This window comes from Seriola dumerili, unplaced genomic scaffold, assembly GCF_002260705.1.
Source record: "Seriola dumerili isolate Sdu_G_001 unplaced genomic scaffold, Sdu_1.0 BDQW01000068.1, whole genome shotgun sequence".
Classification (NCBI taxonomy): domain Eukaryota; kingdom Metazoa; phylum Chordata; class Actinopteri; order Carangiformes; family Carangidae; genus Seriola; species Seriola dumerili.
The window spans coordinates 18566452-18585784 of NW_019174323.1; the positions used below are offsets into that span (position 1 = coordinate 18566452).

A 19333-nucleotide genomic window follows, 5' to 3' on the forward strand; every position below is an offset into this window, starting at 1 on the left:
CCAAAAAATTCTTCAAAAATCAAACATATGGCAAAGTTAGTTACTAGCTAGTGAAAGGAGTGTAGCACGGCACAACTAAAGAACCAGATTTGTATCTCAGGAGTTGGTGGAGACCAAAACAGAGATATTTACATTTATTTGGCAGCCAGAGATTCAACTTCAACAAATGCTTATGTGTCTGTGTGTCTGATGTGTAAATTGGCAACTGTTTGCTAACGAATGCAGCTTTAATATTAGGTCTGGTGTTTCAAAACTAAATTTACCCTGAGAATTGAGTTCAGATTTGTTTAGATATGCTAATTAGTTGTTCATATGTCTATGTTCATCTTGATGCAAATATAAATAGAGTTTCATATGTTCGGGAGGCTCTGCACATGCATGCAATCCAGCAAACATGCAACTGAGCTTTAAACTGAAGTTCATTATCAGGCCGTTAAAAGCAAAAATATACAATGTTTTTAGGAGGAAAGTAAAGCAGCCAACATGTCAAAAAGCAAGTGTCACTCACTCACAAATACAAAGGTGTTTCCTAAATGAAGGACGAAATCAGAAATCCAACCACGGGTAATAGTCAGGTAGCTCGTATCCTGCAGCGGTCCTCCTCTAGAGACACATCTCAGGAGACTCAAACTTTTTTTCTTTTTTCATCACTGACACGTTCCTCTGCATGTCCACAAACAGAAACTCAGGCGTGTCCCTCAGCTTCTCCAACAGCAGCCGGCCGTCACTCATCAGGAGCAGTTCGTCAGGAGGGAACCGGTCTGACTCGGCCACAGACAGACGGGGCTTTTTGTCCATGTACTTGGCTTTGAATTGCCTCCATGACACAGTGTGTGGCCTTTGTCTGGATCCGTCGGTAGATTGCATCATACACAAGGTTGCAGCAACGTTGGGTTTTTCCCTCAGGACGCTTCAGCAGAGACTCTCAGTGGTTGTGTGGGTGCTCAGCAACATCCTCCACTTTGGCTAAACTATGTGTTTACAGACGTTTATTGTTCTTGCATCAGCTATGATGTGGTGCTAAATGAGATGTCAGGTGTCAGTGATTTTTATAAGGCAAACAACCAAAAAATATAAATAAAAATAAATAAATAAATAAAGACCTTGCAGGAAAGCATAAATTAAATATTTCCTTAAAGGAACAGTTTGACATTTTGGACTCATTTGCTTTCTTGCTGAGCGTTAGATGAGAAAATTTATACTATCTTTACATGTTTAAGCTAACTTTAAAGCTAGAGCAGGCAGTTAGCATAGCTTAGCATAATGACTGGAAGCGGAGGGGGGGGGGGGTCACACATTGTTGTTTTTATATTTCTAGATACAATGAATGAATCACCTCTAAAGCTAACTACTGTTGGCGGGTGTGTTTTTTTAGCAAAGCTAGCAGCATGGGCGTAGGTTTGCTTTCAACATTGGGGGCGCGGCACGTTAAGCAGGGGGTATATAATATATAATATGTATAATTACGTTTGCCACAAAAGATTCAAACAATTCAGTGGCTATATGAGCTCATAGTAATTTATATTCATATTTTGGGAGTAAATAGGCTTTGTCATGAGTAATGTTTTAGTGTGTTTATGACATGATTATGGCTTGTTGTTGCGTTGCGTTTCCTCTTGGGCGCTCTAATTCTACCTCATATGATTGACAGATGTTTCATCCAATCAGCTGCCAAGTTAGTTTTTTTATTCAAGGCTTTTTTCCAAACAGGTTCCAACCTGAAAGCCTTCGTAGATCCGTGTAACAAACCATCTGGCACGTTAACAGCCTCATCTATACTTTGTGTACACTGGTGATTAGCAAATGTTAGCATGCTACCATGCTAAGATGATAGCATGCTGACGTTAGCAATATATATGATAAGAATGACACAAATGATCTTAAATAACTTGTTAACGTGACTTAAGAACAAATCTATTTGTATAAAGCTTTGCATTTTGCTGTATTTTAACAGTTCATCTCGGGGGGTTCGATAACGGGGGGGGCTGGACCAGATGTGTCCTCCTACCTTCAGTCTGTATGCTAAGCTAGAACCACGTCCTGACTCCAGCTCTGTGTTCAACACTCTCTCATCTCACTCTCATAAAGAAAGCAAACAGCACACTGTAAGGCTGTACTCTCACATGATTTGATGAGTCATTCTGAAGAGGTGGGGGACCCTGCTGTAGTTTGGTTTGTCCTCTGATCTACGTTTGGTTTTCAGTCTTGAATGAACGGCAGCATCTTATTTTGGGAACAGCGGTGAGTTCCCAAAATACTCCCACTCGGTCGCCCCCGGTGCGTCTCGGACAGTCTGTTCACCCTGAGCGGTGGGAGGAGGGGGGGGGGGGGGGTTAGATCAGGTCTAGAAGTAGCTGCAGCAGCCTGACTTCTCCTTCTGTGCTTCGATGTATTCGTGGATCTGGAACTTGGGCTGACTCGGGTGCTGGACGGCTCGGTGCTTCAGCTCCCTGAGGAACAGAACAGAGTTTGTGTCATCCACCTCTGGTGACATGGAGGTTCCTGCCTGACCACGGCCAGCTGATGTTATCTGGATTTTAAAGTGTGTTGTTGTTGGTGTGAGAACAACCGTCTGTAAAGCCAGCTGTGCTTCCCTGCTTTAAAGAGCTGCTGACCTAAAACTGTTGTTTAGAGGATTTGACATCGTGGTCAGGAAAAACTTTTGTGGCAAGAACAAACACTTTGTTTTGTTAGTTTATTATTTTATGTTTATAGAAACATGAAAAAACCATCTGCAGAATAAGGAGTGGTTCAGTCTGAACAGTGTTAGGGAAAGAAGAAAAATGAGCAAAATGTTTTTTATAAATAATTTCTGTCATGATTTGCCCCTGTGCCTGTGTTACTGCCCTGACTCTGTTATTTCCCGTTTTATTTTGAAACGAGTTTCGTTAAGCGTCTCTTGCTGTTTTACTTCCTGCCCCGTGTGTTTCCGGCCTCTGTGATTACCTGCTCTGCCCTCATGTGTTGCACCTGTGTCTCCCTCTGTCTGTAGTTACTTACTGTACTTTGAGTTTTCCAGACTGGATCTTTTTAATCTCCCTTATGTTGTAGCTCCTTTTGACTGTTGTCGACTCCATGTGTTAATAATTCTTCCCTTGTCTTCGTGGCTCCACAGTTACATATTCATGTTAATTGCTAAATCTTCTCTCATGTAAATTAAAACAGTTTTGATTATAAAAGTAAAACTCTAAGAAAAATTGTTAATAAAGTAAATAAACAAGTTTATATAATATTCCTCATGTAATCACATTGATATAAATCAGTGGTTTATGATGTTTTGTTTAAAGAAATCAATGTGATCATTATTATTGTAATATGATTTAGGTTCATTACATTATGATAAATATTTTCAGGTGAAAATTAATTATATTATAAGTGATTCATGTTCAGTATCATACATTAATACATTGGTTGCAACATATATTATAGTTTTTTTCTGTATGGAATAAATTATTTTTATGGGGTAAAATTAGTTTTTTTTAAATTAAGTTAATTTGAAATTCCTTGGTTAAGGTCCACTAATTAATTATTAATTAATTAATCAATTTAATGAAAAATACATTAATTACATCTCTATTAATGAGTCAATAAAAATGATTTGAAACTGTAACAAATGAGAAAATAGTGAAATTTCTGATGAAGCACTGAGTTATTAGATTATTTATAATAATAAATAATCAATAATCTAGAAATATGCTTCAGCTCAAGCTTAATGAGTTATAGTGCAATAATATGGATTATTATATTATATATTATATGATCTTTTTCAAAGTAGCCTCTTATTAGATTGAAGTCTGTATTATATATATATCAGTTACATATTGATGATAATTCAGGAAGCCGCGGTCAAATGAATAATATAATTAGAGGCTGTTTAATGTAGAGTGAAGAGAAGATGGAGACGTTGTTGTGTGCAGAGAGTTAGTGTTAAAACACAGTCTCATACTTGGCCACGGCGGTGAAGGCCAGCTCTACGTTCACTCCAGTCTTGGCACTGGTCTCCATGAAGGGAACTGAATATTCCTGCGACACGAAGAGGAGAAACAACAGTTTATAGTCTTTTATATTCATGTCTAATGTCAGTTTATTATATTTAAGACCATTTAGCATCAGAGAATTTCAGCTTGACTAAAGGTCTCTGAGCTGTGTCGTATTTACATCCATTCAAATGAAATGTTGGACCAGATGCAAATATCCCACTGATACAGCTGCAGTAAATGTATTGTTGCATAAACAACAGAAAGCACGTCAGTGAAGAGATCACTCACTCTGGCCAGCCTCTCTCCTTCGTCTCTCCTGATCGCTCTCTCACCGCTCATGTCGGCCTGACACACAGATTCACAGCGTTAAGACAGAACATCTAACAAAACAAAAGCACTTCATCTCAGTCACTGAGCATTTACATTTTACAAGATTTAAGTCTCACAGCAAATGTGCTAGTTTGCAAAACAAAGTCTGACACGTTGTCAGTTGCTACAGAAGCCCTGAAAGAAAAGGGACATTTGTTTCTTTTGTTTTTTTTGCCAGGATCATTTTTCTATTTTTTTCCCCCAAGAGGCAAGTGATTTTTTTGTCTTTCTGGAAGTGTTTGTTTTGGTAATACTGACTTTGGCCACAAGAGGGTGAAGTGCACCACGGACGACCCCAGTCTAAATCAGACTTAAAGCATTAATGTTTCCCTCGACGTGATTTTTAATTTCTCCAAAGTACGTGTGCTACCAAGTTATATAACATCACTGTTCTGTTCCTTCTCTTTTCTAGAGATGTAGCTTATTTTCTTCTCACAGAAACTGAGACAAAAAAAAATCCTTTGGGTGAAAATGTAATTTTGTAATTTTTTAATTTGTGGAAAGGACCCCCAGGCTTTGGGGGGTTGTCTCTCAGGGGTTGTTTAAACAGATGGAAAAAAACAAAAAATAATTTTAGTTTGCCTTTCTCACTCAAACACATTGTGTATCCTAGCAGCTGATTGATTGACCTGCTCATCAAAACCTCTGTTCAATTGATCTGCCAATCAATTATAGCTGCTTTCATTTGTAAGATTCATTTTCTTTGTGTTTATCTCCTCTCCTCTCAGCTTTCTCCAAACGTCACTTCTCAGCACTCTTCCCTTCACTTGCTGAGCTTCTCAAGCTTTTCCCTCTCACCTTGTTGCCCAGCAACATGATGACTACGTCGCTCTGCGCATACTCGTGGATCTCTGTTAACCAGGCCTGAGACAACAGAGACAGACAGACACATGAACGCATCGTTTTTATTTCCTCCTCCTGACCCACTCATCTCCACATCTCTCCAGACTCACCCTAATGTTGTCAAAGGATGATCGGCTGGTGATGTCGTACAGGAGGAGCAGGGCTTTGGAGACGAAGCAACAGAAATGATGAATCAACACATGCACACCCGAACATCACAGTAAACTCTCGGTACATGTGGATCATGTAGTAACGTAGATTTGTGTCTCACCGTGTGCGTCTCTGTAATATGCGTGTGTCACGCTCCTGAACCTCTCCTGTCCCGCGGTATCCCAAATCTGAAACAGAGACCAAAGCTATACTTGGAGCTCTGGCCTGGTTTCACATGGCTAACTATAATTTTCAGTTACAACACTGGTGCCCAAAATGAAACCAGTCTGCGCTCTAAAAATAGGCCGTTCTTATGAAAGCACTTCAAGTTTTTTTCTTTTTGTTTTTCCACTGGGACTGATTTTCTCACTGACCTGTAGTTTGACCTTTACGTCGTCCACAGTCACCACTTTATTCTGAAAGGAGCAGAAACAGATTTTAAATGAGACTCAAGACCGAAGGATAAAAAACACCTCAGTTACTTTCTCTCCAGGCAGATCGTTTGTTCGTCCAGGTTTACGGTTTACCTTCACACCACTGTAATGACGACGAGTCTCTGCGAGATTAAAGGCAGAGTCACACCAGCGGAAACCTCCTTGTACTTTTCTGTTGCACTTTTATTCCCCAAGACTAGAGCGTAACATCCACTTCAAATGTGCACTTTTCATTGGTAGAAAATCAGGTTCTGGAGGTCATTTATTTTCACTGTTATTCCATCCATAAGTAACACAGTGACAGGATGTGTGATTGTGTTGGTTCAAACACTTTCTGTAATGAAACATGTAAAACCAAAGATCCTATCAGACAAAATCTTTGTGTCAGTTTAGATCCTTGATGTGAGAAAGTTTTTGAAGCTAGTATCTGAGAAGCTGTTGTATCTACAGTTTGTGCATTGTGGGTAATCCTTGACCTTTGATGGGTGATTAGCTACAGACAAATCCAGCTGCTGTTTACTCCGCTTCCACTGTCCTTACACCAGTTATGATATTGCAGCTAGCTAAGACGAGCTAATGACACTGTGATTTATCATCTCAGATTGGTTGAAGTTGTTTTACTAATGACCTTGATCGACAGTTAGAGTGAACTGTGGAGCAGCTTTTACATTTTATTTATCACACTCAGTTTATATTCATGTTAATATGTGTCTGTCTGTAGAGTCGCCGCACGCCACTGACTTCTGTGTGTCATCACAGGTTTCCAATAAATCCAAAACTAACTGCACGGCGAGAGATAAATATGTAAAAAGAATTATATGTAAAAGATACACACACACACACACACACACACACACACACACACACACACACACACACACACACACACGACACAGCACACACACACACACACACACATAAACACACACACACACACACACACACACACACACACACGCACCGTGAATCCGATGCCCACTGTGGCAGAGAAGGATCCGGGGATGAACTTTCCCTGGTCGAACTGCACCAACAGAGACGTCTTCCCCACGCCACTGTCCCCGACCAGGATCGTCTGCAGGAAAACACACACACACACACACACACACACACACACACACACACACACACACACACACACACTTAAACACACTGACCCAGTCTGTATCTCTATATATACTCTACATACAGCCACTGAGCACTTTATTAGGAACACCTGCACACTCACACCCAGCAGGAGTGTTGTTTGTTCATGGCCACAGTTCACGGCTCCTAACCTTCACCTTCCTGACAAACTGCTCCGTCACTATGTGAAGGTAAACTGGGAGTAAAAGCAGATCCAGTGCAATAAAAACGACTGGAATCAGAGTCAGTCTTTCACCATTTCATAACGTCCAGGTGTGAGTCAGCGTCTGCGTCACGCTGGACGTTTCTGCTTTCAAGCAACACAGATAAAAATAATATTAATAATAATGATAAGAATAAAATAAGAAGCATTATTACAGTGTGAGTCACAAACTGGAGGAGACGACGTCCAGAACAACAAGTTAGTCACACACACACACACACACACACACACACACACACACACACACACACACACACACACACACAAGCTGTTGTGACTTATTTGAGTTTCGATGCTGTAAATACAGGTCGAGTTTTTTTATTTTGAAAAACAAAAGACATTTATTAGTCACTGGACGTGACGTCAAGTCATGAGAAATCCACACTTCAGAACATAATAAGGGTCTTTTTTTCAAAATAAAACACATTTTAAAGTGGCCTTTTATTGTGACCAGCCCAAGGAACACCTGTGCAATACTCATACTGTGTGATCAGCATCTTGATGTGATGCACCTGTCAGGTGGAGGGATGATCTCAGAGAAGGAGAAATGTTCACTAACAGATTGTGAACAGAATTTAAGAGACATAAACCTAAACTTACATCATACCTGTAATTCAACAACACCTGTGTGTTCACGTCACACACAGTCCAGGAGACGTAAACTGACAGCAACAGGACGAGACAACTGAAACTCTGAGTGAGCGCTCTCTGTCTTCACTTCCTGTCTGCGTCCAAATTCTGAGCAAGAAAAGTGACGTCTGCACTGCACAACAATTTTGCCTTAATGCTTTATGGATGATGAAGGCTGATGGGGGTGGGGGTGGGGGGGATTAGAGCTTTTCTCAACAGTTCCAGGTTTTACAGCTTCTCTTTGATCGGAGGGATTTTAGAGTCTCGTCTCAGCGCTGGAGGGAGATATACTGAGGATCCTGCCTCAGCAGCACGTCCTCGAATTTTCATATCAGCCTCTCTCAGGTAAAACTTCAATGACTCAGTCTCTCAGTCTGCTTATGAAATACACTGCTGAGAGAGAGAGAGAGAGAGGGAGAGAGAGAGGGAGAGAGAGAGAGAGAGAGAGAGAGAGAGAGAGAGAGAGAGAGAGAGAGAGAAAGAGCGAGAGGGGAAGAAAAGGGGAGAATGAGAAGAGGATCGAGAGGAGGGATGGGGGAGAGAGTAGAGGTGAGAGAGAGAGGAGGAGGCCGGTTAAATGGGAGAAGAGAGAGGGTCGTATGAGGAGAGAGAAGGTGCAAGTGTCGAGACGGAACGAAGGAGGAGTGAGAGAGTGATAGAGAGAGGGAGAGAGAGGGAGAGAGAGAGGGAGAGAGAGAGAGAGAGAGAGGAGTCATTGAAGCAGCAGCTTAAAAACTCTCATGTTTGTTCAGCGATGAAAAGGTGAAGCAATAAAATGTTGACTGGTTTTGGAGCGTTGGAGCCGTGTGCAGAATGTGGGGGGGGGTCTCAGGGGGTTCAGACCGCTTCACTTGGATCCTATGAAGATTTCAAAATGATTATTTTTATCTTTATTTTATTTGAGAATATTTCTAGCCGGCAGTTATTGCTATTACACGTCACTGACAGATATCAGTGTCCACAGCTGAGTGTTGAATGTTTACACATTACACTCACTGTGGCTTTCAAAATAAAGGCAAGAAAAATGCCAGTTTCTATTACTTTAATTCTTAATTCGCTTTGTAAAATTCAAATTTGTGCTTTAAGCAGATTAACGGAAACAGTTCCCTGTTTTATCTTATTTTATTGTGTGATATCTGTTTACATTTTACTTTGACATGTTTCTATGTTTTATATTGAGAAGTGCTGAACAAATAAAGTCTTCTTCTTCTTCTTCTTCTTCTTCTTCTAATCTAGTTGGTTAATGATGTGCTCCTCGCCCTTGGTAAGATAATTAGATGGAAATGCTAACATTAGCAGCTGCGCTACAGCAGATATACACCATGTTTTATTCATGGCTAACACTTTTGTGCTCGGGGCCGTAACAACAGACACGATGAATCCCTGAAGGTGGAGTGAGTGATCAGGGAGGTGCACACTGAACGCAGCACGAACCACAAACCAGCAGCAACATCATGATTTCATCTGTGACTTAATGGAATCTGTTTCCTGTTTCCTGTTTACTGAGAGTGTGTAACATAACGCCAGCATGAGTGTGTGTGTGTGTGTGTGTGTGTGTGTGTAAAATGACATGCACAGTACACGTGATGATGATCTGAATGTATGTGTGGTTTGAGAGAGAGGGGGGGATATGATGCTGTTTCCATGGTAACAGAGGTTAGATGGGAAAGTCAGCCTGTCTCATAAAACCTCACTGGAGACTGGAGGCAATTAGGTGAAAGTGCGGCAGATGTTTCGGGAATGAGACGTGGAGGACGTGTTGAAACAGATAACAAACAGATTGTTTTTTCTTCCTCCTGTCTGAGCTCAGCGTTCACTGAGAAACATGGAGGCCATCGTGGTCGTAAACTGACTCCTGACGCTGCCCCGAGAGGAGAGAAACCGTCACGTCTATCCTCCCGGGGAACAGGAAGCCCGTGACGCGGCTGGGATCTAACTCAGCCTGACGTCTCTCATATTGCCGCTAATTTACTGATGGACACGCGGCACAGCTGGGATCTGAACCCACAGAGCGGGAGCAGATCACTGCAGCTTCCTGTTCCAAGAGTCAGCCTGATGCATCACACAGACTCATGCAGGCTACATACTGATGGAAGGAAAATGAATAAGATTAGGTTAATGATCATATAGTCTATATATAATATGTGTAATGTGTAGAGAGGCTCTTAAACTTTATTTATAGTAGCACCTGTCAAAACACAGTCACAAAGTGCGAACAGTAAAAAATGAATAAGAAATGTAATAAGAAGTATTTAACAAAAGTTTGTGGTGGGGGGGGGGGCGTGGGGCTGGGGGGGGGGCGGGTCGAGGGGAGGCGCGGGATGGGGGGGGGTGGGGGGGGGGCCGGGCCGGCTGGGGGGCAATGAGGTTCAGTAAAAATAAAATCAGACAGTCAAACATAATGAAATGAATCAATAAAAAACAGGATGATGATAAAAACCTGATGATAAAAACACTTTTACGTGTTAAATGTGAAATATTTGAAGGCAAACCATTCCACATTTTCTTCTCTGTGTGTGTGTGTGTGTGTGTGTGTGTGTGTAAGATATTGAATGGTATATCACAGTATAAACGCTCCATTGATTTCAATAGAGCTGTTGTTTGGAGCTTAATATCAGATGTAGGACAACGTTACAGAACCACAGAGTCATTTCAGCTCCATGTCCAACCACTGGAAAAACCACAGAGCACTCAAAGACTGAGCTCTGTTTCGTTGTGTAATGACTAAAAAAGAAATTACCCCCCCCAGTAAAAAGAGATAATGTAAAAGACAGAACCAAAAAAAAAAGAAAAGAAAAAAAGAAAGTGAGCCAGGAAAGTAAAACTGGACGGACGTCGTTCACCTGAAAAGAACCGCTGTTCCTGATTTTTTAAAGAACAGCTTGCGTTGTTAGAAATTTGCCCCTTTGCAAAGCACCTGCTCCCCTCATGACACACACACACACACACACACACACACACACACATCTCTGAGGCAGTTAGAGGACGCTGGTGAGAGAGTGTAGTGGTTACATTCGGTTCGTGTCTCCTTGGACCAATTAGCCTTCGGGTAAAAACTCAGTTCTCACTAAACTTGTGCTAAAATCACTGAGCAGCATCAGCAGTCACCACGACGCTCTGATCATTATGTGTCAGTAATTCATCAACTATTACGTTAAAAATACGTTAAAACATAAAGGAATCAGAGTGTGCACTGATTCCCTCCAGCGACAGATGCTTAAATGGAAGTAGGACATCATGAACTAAAGGCCAGATATGAAAACACAAGCTGTGACTGAGCTCCCTCACTCTGAACCTGAAGCTGCTCCTGCAGTCTGTTATAATAAAATGTGACATATCTCCTTTCTCTTTGTTCCTCCCTCTGTAGACAGGTCAAAGGTCAGCACCGGAGGGAAGTCAGCGGACACAGAACCCCTTACTTGTTGGTGTGTGTGTACGCTAACGTAGCCGAACATAAGCTGCTCTTAACGAGTCACGGAACATTTATTAATTATAAATGTTACTGTAACTCATCACACGACATTTAGTCAATTTGTGTTTGACACAGGGATTATTTAAATTGTTACGGCTAATGTGTTAGCAAACAGCTGCTTATTTACAGAGACAGAGCAACGTCATCAGCTGGAGTAAACAGCTGCACCTGTAAACACCTGCTGACAGAACCTGTTTACGCCAGAAACTCCGACTCAGTGACGAGACACTCAGCTGATCAATGGTGGAAATATGATCAGTCAGTCAGTCAATGTCGTATCAGATTATAGAGCTGGCCCTGCTGATTGATGATGAGTAATGTAGTATTTTTACACTGTGGTACTGCTACTTAAGAAGTATTGTAAACTAACATGAAGTATATATATGTATATATGCCTGAGTTTGACTTTGTGACGCAAACATATATACTTAAAAAGTATCGTAAAGTAACCTGAAGTAAATATATATATATATATATATATATATATATATATATATACAGTATATATACAGTATATATGTACATGTACTTCAAATTACTTTACGATACTTTTTAAGTATATATATTTGTGTCAGAAACCCCGACTCAGTGACGAGGCACTCAGCTGATCAATGGTGGAGATATGATCAGTCAGTCAGTCCGTCAGTCATATATATACGTATATATACATCTGTGTATGGGTGGGGTACTGTATATCATGTGGGGGAATTCTGGGTTATCATAATCGGGCATATACTGTATCATCAAGCAGAGATGAGGGGCGGACTACAGAAGTCTGGTTAACGCACTTCTTTCTAAATCCACACCCCTGAGGTCGCGTCAGACTTCACACATTTCCTTCTGGAGCCTTTATACAGCTACTTTCACATATACGGATCTATTAACACACCTGCAGCCAGACCTAGATGTGACCTGGAGTGCCCTCTGTGTAGGAGGCTCCTCACCACTCAGCTCCGACTGTTGTAAGTGGTGGTTAAATAGTTTTTTAAATCTTAATTACAAAGGAAGGGAGGCTCTGCCACTTTGGTGAGCATCACTGACTTTTAGAGAGAGTGGTTGTTGTTGCAGAGTGATGGTGAAATGTTTTGGATGCCAGATCAGCTGCACACGTCACTCCTCCTCCACGCAGCCTAATCTCTGCTGCTTCTGAGACCAGATCTGCCTGAACTGTAACTGGCTTTAAAAAGAAGCTAGAAACTGCTCTGTTCTCCTCTGCCTTCATTTCATCTTTTAGTCTTGGACTCTAATGACATATTATCAATTTTATAATCTGTGTTTTTAGCCTGTTATTTCTCTGAAGATGCTTCTTTTATTTCCTTTGAGCACATTGAATGACAGTGTGTGATAATGTGACTTACAAACAAATGTGCCTCGCCTTGTCTAATTGCTCATTTGAGAGCGGAAGTGGATTTATGTTTTACAGATGGAGGAGAGATGAGGACAGGTTTGGAAGAATTCAGTGTTTCAGTCTGACGCAGGAAGCTCATCTCTGAAAGCCAGTAACGTGTGTTTTGGCCAAACGTGACGCGCAGCCAGGCTGGAAACGGACCAAGTGTCGGATCAGCACCACGGAGAGCGCAGCGCCCGGTCCAGCACGGGGGCGGATACCCGGATACCCGGATACCCGGACTGGAGGAACCGGGGCTGGTTCGTAGCCGAGCACGAAGCAGTGTTGCAAAGTTTAAAACATATTTTTTTCATACCTTGTGCATTAATTCCTCGTCATATGTCGGAGCTGGTGGGGTCTTCGCCTGGCTGTCGGTGGTCTCTCTGGATCCGAAGCCGCTGTCGGGCTGGATCTCTGGGTAAGCCGTGGTGTAGCACGCCGAGATCGGCTCCATGGACTCCATACGCTCCATGCTGTCGTCCTCTCCACTGCGCGCTTTTACTACCGAGGATCCTGGAGAGGAGAATAAAAAAATACCAAACCACCTCTCTCTCTCTCTCTCTCTCTCTCTCTCTCCTCCTCCTCCTCAGTAAGCCCCTCCTCTCCTCTGGAGTGAATCACGGTCTTCTTCCTACATCACTTAACATTTAAAAGGCATGTCGTGATCGTTCAACCGCGTCACGCCACACAACACAATGGACCGAGGGTGGGGGAGGTGAAGATGATGATGGGAGCAGGCGGAGGATGAGGACTAGGATGAGCGACCATTCACAGGAAGGAGAGGATGAGGAGTTCAGAATGACATGTGTGGATGGGAGGACGAGCAGGTGATGAAAGGAGGAGGTGAAGAGGAAAGAGGGAAGATGCTGCATTAAAGTACTGACCTGTGTCACTGAGAGAGACTGCAGACTTTCTACATTTCTCTCAGTTACTCAGAGACCAACCAAACTTTTATAAATCAAACTTACAGCTGTCTCTGCTAATTATCTACACTCACACGAGATGAATATATACAACATGTCAGTCACTATATTTATCTGAGTGGAGGAATTCAGATGGGACGGTTGCATCATATTAAAAATACATTTGAATTCACTCATTAACTTTTAGTTTTTATCTCAATAAACATAATATTCGGAAAATATACATTGTAATTTATTTACTTTACATAATTATAAATATGCAAATAAATATTACACAATTTATTTATTCTATTCTTTGATAAACAGTACTTAATAAAGAAATGATTACATAACTTATTTATTTAATACTGTTTATCAAAGAACAATTATTGTGTTTTGTGTAGAACATAGAAACTACCTTCAGTGAAAACAGGCACAATTTATCTATTTTATAGCTAATGTTAAACAGAGCAGGTAAATATATTATAAGAACATTAGAGGCTAATGAAATAATTCCAAAACTATAAAACTATATAACTTGTATATATTAAAAATATAAATATTATTTTGTTACGTGTTGAAATATTACTGTAGCTTTTGTGCGATGGGACAAAATTTGCAGCATATTTAGTTTATTAAGAACTAAACAAGTTGAATCAAACTGCTGTGTGGTCTGTTCTGATTTTTGTTGCAACCGACTCCGCCCTGTCAGCCATGACAGCATCATGTGCTGGACGCACTGACCTGGACACAAGCTGACCGTGTCACGAAACAAAGATTCAAACTCAGGAAGTTTCTGTGATTGCTGGCTATTAACATTTTCACATTTTGTTTTCTAAGATATTTTCATAGTGTATTTTTCACACACATTAAATCTTTTCAGAGGCTCAGTGATTAAATGTTCATGTTGTGGCAAAATCAGGCATTATGTATAAAAGTGTTTGCACCGTCAGAAAAATGAACAACTGAGACTTGACTTCCTTAAAACGTGTTGAACTAAATATAATATAATACATAACCATTTATTAAAAAAGACATGCAGCAACAGGAATCTGTCCTCTCCATTCTGTTCTTCACAACGAATCAGATGAAAATTCATCTTGAAGTCAAAGACATTTTATAAAACACGTGATCACCTTATAAAATATGATGACACCTGTCTTCAGCTCAACCAGATAAATATTAAAATGCTGTTTACACACATATCTATTCAGTAACAATAATAATAATAACAATAATAATAATAATCATCTTCATTTTAAAGTATTTAAAACTGCTGTATTGCTTAAAAAATCTCAGTGCCTCTCCAGTCCAAGTATGAATCTCTTATTTCCATTTAATGCTCCGCCACAACTGACCACACCCCCTCGCTCTTTTTATTTATTTCAAATCATCTCTTATTAATTAATATTCACTTTTTAAAAAAAGCCTGAGGTCACTTTCAGTAACTTCCACTAGAGTCTGCACAAGACTCAGCTGAGCAGAGCTTGTGTCACAGGTTGAGATTTCCTTCCTCTGGGGGGGATCGAGGTGAGTTATTTCTGCTGGACAACATGTGTGTTAATATTTACCTGCTGGATAATCCTGGAGCCGTGTGGGTCTGTGTCGGCTGTTTTCCTCCAGCTGGAGTAGAGAGGAGTGATGTGGTTTTAAGTTGGTGATGAATGTCTGACTGCCGAGAGGAAACGACTCTGAGGGAGATCCCTGCGATGGCACCAGAGTTACTGACTGTCATCGTGGCTTCAGGTAGGTGCAGCACTTTTTAATTACTCACAATTCATCTTCCTTATACGTATATATTCATCTATCTTGTGCTAAACTGGTGTAAAGTGAGGAAAAACATCAAAATGTTTGTGCTTATTTGAGTTTGCTGACACACTTTACAGTATCAGAAACAGTATAGGGCAGATGTGTAGCAAGATATCCACTGAAGAACAGTGTATTTACTAAAACAAGAGGTGTTTGAATAAGATTTCTGTATGTCCAGTCTGATGATGCATGTATCAGTCCAGTCTTAATGGTTAATGTGTTGGTACACTATTAAATGGAGGTGTTTTTGATGATTTCTCATGAACTGAAAATAGTTTTATTCTTTAAGACTTGAGGCCTCAAATGAAACTAAAATAAGTGTCACCAAAATAGTCTGTGACCAAAGTGGCTTGAATTTTATATCTGAATGTTAAATATACTTACTTACATCTCGATGCATTTTATCTACAAACAACAAATATATAAATGGACATTTTACATCAGTTTAAGATGAAATAAAACATTTTCCAGCCACTAATTTGTTGGTGATAGATCGTTAATATACAACTTTAAACTACAGTTCATTTCCTCTCCATTCATTATACTTGAATCTCACTAGTTCGCCCACCTTTATGTTGTTCTATAACATGTAGTTTCTTCTTCTGTGGCAGTAACTGTGCAGTTTCTCTCCGTCTCAGTGTCCTGTGTGGCGTTTTGTTTGGTGATCCTCATGCTGGTGGTCGTCCTGTACAGGAAGGATCCTCTCTGCTGCAGATTCAGACCCTACACAACAGAGCACTACTCAGTAAGAACCTCGAAACCTTCTGTATCCCTCCAGTTTTCAACCCCCCTTATATCACACTCTACTGTTTTTAACTTTAACAGCAAATCTAAGGAGTTTACAAAAGTAGAGATCATTAACCATCAACAACAACAGGAGCAGACCGAGAACCATTTCAGTGACCAGATGTTCCACTAGAACATCTCAGACCAAAACAAACACTCGGCCATGACCCCGCCCTCCTAATATTTAACGGGATAATTGTTCTGTTATCTCGAGATAACAGAACAATTATCCCGTTATCGTGAGAAAACAAAGGTCCGTTGTCTCAAGGCAACGGAGCTTCGAGATAACAAGATAATTATTCCATTATCTCGAGATATTGGAATAAACAAAGTAAACGAGATAAAAAATATTCGCGAATATGGCCTGTCTCAGCTTCCGTATAGCAGAGTTTGTTTAATAGTTTATTTTTCTTTCACTATTACACCGACCTTTAACACTGTTGAGCTATTTTAACACAATCAGTTGCTGCACGAGTTTAATTTAAACAAACTGACATGGACTCAACTTAAACTTTGTGGTGACAACAATCGGGATCTTTCTCTCCCGAGGATGACCCTCCTCTTTACCACAGAAGACTCACTCTGATGGGCAGCGATGAGCTCCGTGGGGCCGTGAACCAGGGAGCCGCCGGGCTGCAGGTGAGAAGACTCATGATGAGAACTGCTGTGAACGTGTGAAATGTGTCTCGTGCAGCTGTTACAAATGTCTTATCAGACTATTAGTTTATGTGTGTGTGTGTGTGTGTGTGTGATCGAGGTTCCTGGAGGAGTGTTTGTCATAGGGAAGCCGAATGACTACCACATGGAGGGGCCGCTGCCGAGGCTGCCCTCGTACGAGAGCGTTCGTAAGAAGGACAGGCAGAGGCAGATCCACTGTATGATCGCTCAGCGCTTCGGCCTCAGCGGCTGCCACGATGAGGTGAGCGGCTGTAGGATGTTAAATGTGTTTGGGACAGTCACGACATCCGAGCTTTTCTTTTTCAGGTTTGATGAAGTTGTATTTATTGATTTGTGTCTGACGCTGGAAACCACCGGTTACAACAACCTGAACAGTTGCGTCAGTCCCATACACACTTAGACGCCATGTGATCGATGACGTTGCTAGGTAGCTATGTAGCGAGATGAAAACCACATTCTTAATCTGATCTCTCACTGATCGATCGTTTCACCAAACGGCTGAAACATTCGTCATGTCGGACCCATCTGAACTGCTCCTGATTCAGGGGAAACAGGCGAACCTACCCTGACCCCGGCCAGATCATTAGTCTTCAAGCCAAAGCTGAGATAAACCTCATGGCAATCATTAAGCTTGTTTTCTTTCTGGAGTTTTGAAAGCTCCTCCAGCTGAATAGTACCTCCCCATGACTAATAAACTGTTCTTTGTGTCTAAAATTGCAGGGGGCTCCCCTTTAGATCCTTTGCTATGTCACATTTCCTTTTTCACATCCCATTTTAGCCTCCACCAACATATGAAGAAACCCTCCACCAGTCCCTTGATATTTCATCTGTAAGTCTGCAGTCTCCGGATGTTCGCCCGTCAACCCGCCCCCAGGATGAGTCCTCGAGCCTCAGCGAAGACACACACAACCTCCGTCAACCATCCACAGCGCTCCGAGGCCCGGCTTCCTCCTACTGCCCGGCACAGAGCTCCAGGTTTCTGTCTCTCTAATGGCCCCCGGAGCTCTTTGCCAAGACTCGGCATAAGGAAGGGGGCTACTGTTGTCAGAGCCAAGAGAGTGACGCCATCAGGGCCAAGAAAAGCGTTTCAGGGAAGGGAACGCTTGTTCTTTGAGTCAGAGCTGTTGATAGATCTTTGTGATTATTCTTAGAGGTATTCTCATGATAATGACTCTGACTCGAGCTGTACACTCCCCGAGGGTGAGAATAACTTATCTGTGATTGTCCGTGCGATTTCTAACCCTTTCCGAGAATGGTGCAGTGGGAGGACATTTTTAAAGGTTCGACAAATGATGGATCAGGATGTTTTTCTACTTAGATTTTTTATTAAATGTCTTTGAATGTAACAGTTTTTATGTAACTACCAATTAAATCCCCAATTGAAATAACATTTAGACCAACATGGGATGCTACAACTCTCCAATGACACCCAAAATGATCCAATTATTAGGATTAATAATTCCTCACAGTGACAAACACCTATAGAACCTCTATACAAAGGCACGGTGAAACCAGAACTAAACTGTGCTTCAGAAACTTTTGAATTTAGTGAACTTTTGAATTGACTTTAGTTGGATTGAGTGAACACCATTTCCCCAAAAGCCAAGAACTCTTTTAAATAAAACTGTTAAAATTATGAAGATTTCACTTTCTAATCGCAAGCGACGTGGTGGATGCAGATTAGTCTTAAAATATAAAAAGTAATCCCAGGAACATACTTCACTTTTTGATGATGACAGAAATGTTAAATGAGAGTTTGCACTGAGCTACAGAAGCTAGCTGCGAACTTGGATTTCATTCATCATTAAAGTCAGTAGCACATCATCCTGGAACCATGAATATCTGTATAAATATTTTGTGCCAATTGACCCAGTAGATGATGAGGTATTTCATCAGTCATCAGTCATTACAGTTAATCCTCTGGAGACCATGAAAATCTGTTCCAAACTTCACATCAATCTATCCAATGATTGCTGAGATATTTAACTAAGAAAACACAAGAGGAAAGGCCGGGGATCATTAAAGTCAGTAAGATTCATCATCTGGGAACCAAGAATACCTGTTAAACATTTCATGCCAGTCCATCCAATAGATGTTGAGATATTTCATTAAAGTCATTGTAGTTCATCCTCTGGGCACCATGACGACCTGTCCCGAATTTCACGTTAATCCGTCCAACGATTGTTGAGATATTGAACTAAAAAAAACACAAAAGGAAAAGTCGGGGATCATTAAAGTCAGTAGGATTCATCCTCTAGGAACCAGGAATGCCTGTTGAACATTTCATGCCAGTCCATCCACTAGTTGTAGAGACATTTGGACAGACACACTGACAAACACACTGAATATTTTAAAACCAAATGTCTTACACAAGTTTCTACATAATTTCAAAAAGAGCAAAAGTTTTCTCAATGAAGATATTCGTACATCTAAATGTCTTACACACTGAATTTTATCTTGGATGCAGGTGCGTTTGAAAGTGTTGCCTCAGTCTTGATCATCCTAATGTTTCGGTCTCTCTAGACCTTCGTCAATGATTGAAAGACAC

The 19333-nt window shown here is 41.0% G+C and overlaps 2 protein-coding genes across 2 annotated transcripts; one reads left to right on the top strand and one right to left on the bottom strand.

Moving 5' to 3' along the window:
• Positions 1 to 2334: 2334 nt before the first annotated feature.
• LOC111220134 (ras-related protein Rab-37-like) lies at positions 2335 to 13105 on the bottom strand. Its single transcript, XM_022743119.1, has 9 exons — positions 12927 to 13105; positions 6738 to 6848; positions 5717 to 5758; positions 5464 to 5530; positions 5303 to 5355; positions 5148 to 5213; positions 4269 to 4325; positions 3947 to 4023; positions 2335 to 2450 (listed from the first exon to the last, which is right to left on the bottom strand). The coding sequence occupies exons 1-9, from the start codon at positions 13080 to 13082 to the stop codon at positions 2345 to 2347; spliced, it is 735 nt and encodes a 244-aa protein (XP_022598840.1). The 5' UTR covers positions 13083 to 13105; the 3' UTR covers positions 2335 to 2344.
• Positions 13106 to 15073: 1968 nt separating this feature from the next.
• LOC111220135 lies at positions 15074 to 18173 on the top strand. Its single transcript, XM_022743121.1, has 5 exons — positions 15074 to 15258; positions 15960 to 16066; positions 16657 to 16746; positions 16865 to 17026; positions 17564 to 18173. The coding sequence occupies exons 1-5, from the start codon at positions 15177 to 15179 to the stop codon at positions 17774 to 17776; spliced, it is 654 nt and encodes a 217-aa protein (XP_022598842.1). The 5' UTR covers positions 15074 to 15176; the 3' UTR covers positions 17777 to 18173.
• Positions 18174 to 19333: the final 1160 nt, after the last annotated feature.

Bases quoted from the DNA above. Each gene is read 5' to 3' on its own strand.
- LOC111220135 (XM_022743121.1), top strand. From the start codon at position 15,177: ATGTCTGACTGCCGAGAGGAAACGACTCTGAGGGAGATCCCTGCGATG. The intron at 16,067-16,656 runs GTAAGAACCTCG...TTCTCTCCCGAG, and splicing joins ACACAACAGAGCACTACTCA to GATGACCCTCCTCTTTACCA. The intron at 16,747-16,864 runs GTGAGAAGACTC...TGTGTGATCGAG, and splicing joins AGGGAGCCGCCGGGCTGCAG to GTTCCTGGAGGAGTGTTTGT.
- LOC111220134 (XM_022743119.1), bottom strand. From the start codon at position 13,082: ATGGAGCGTATGGAGTCCATGGAGCCGATCTCGGCGTGCTACACCACG. The intron at 5,759-6,737 runs GTGCGTGTGTGT...TGCTCCTTTCAG, and splicing joins CAGTGGGCATCGGATTCACG to AATAAAGTGGTGACTGTGGA. The intron at 2,451-3,946 runs GTATGAGACTGT...TCTGTTCCTCAG, and splicing joins GCCTTCACCGCCGTGGCCAA to GGAGCTGAAGCACCGAGCCG.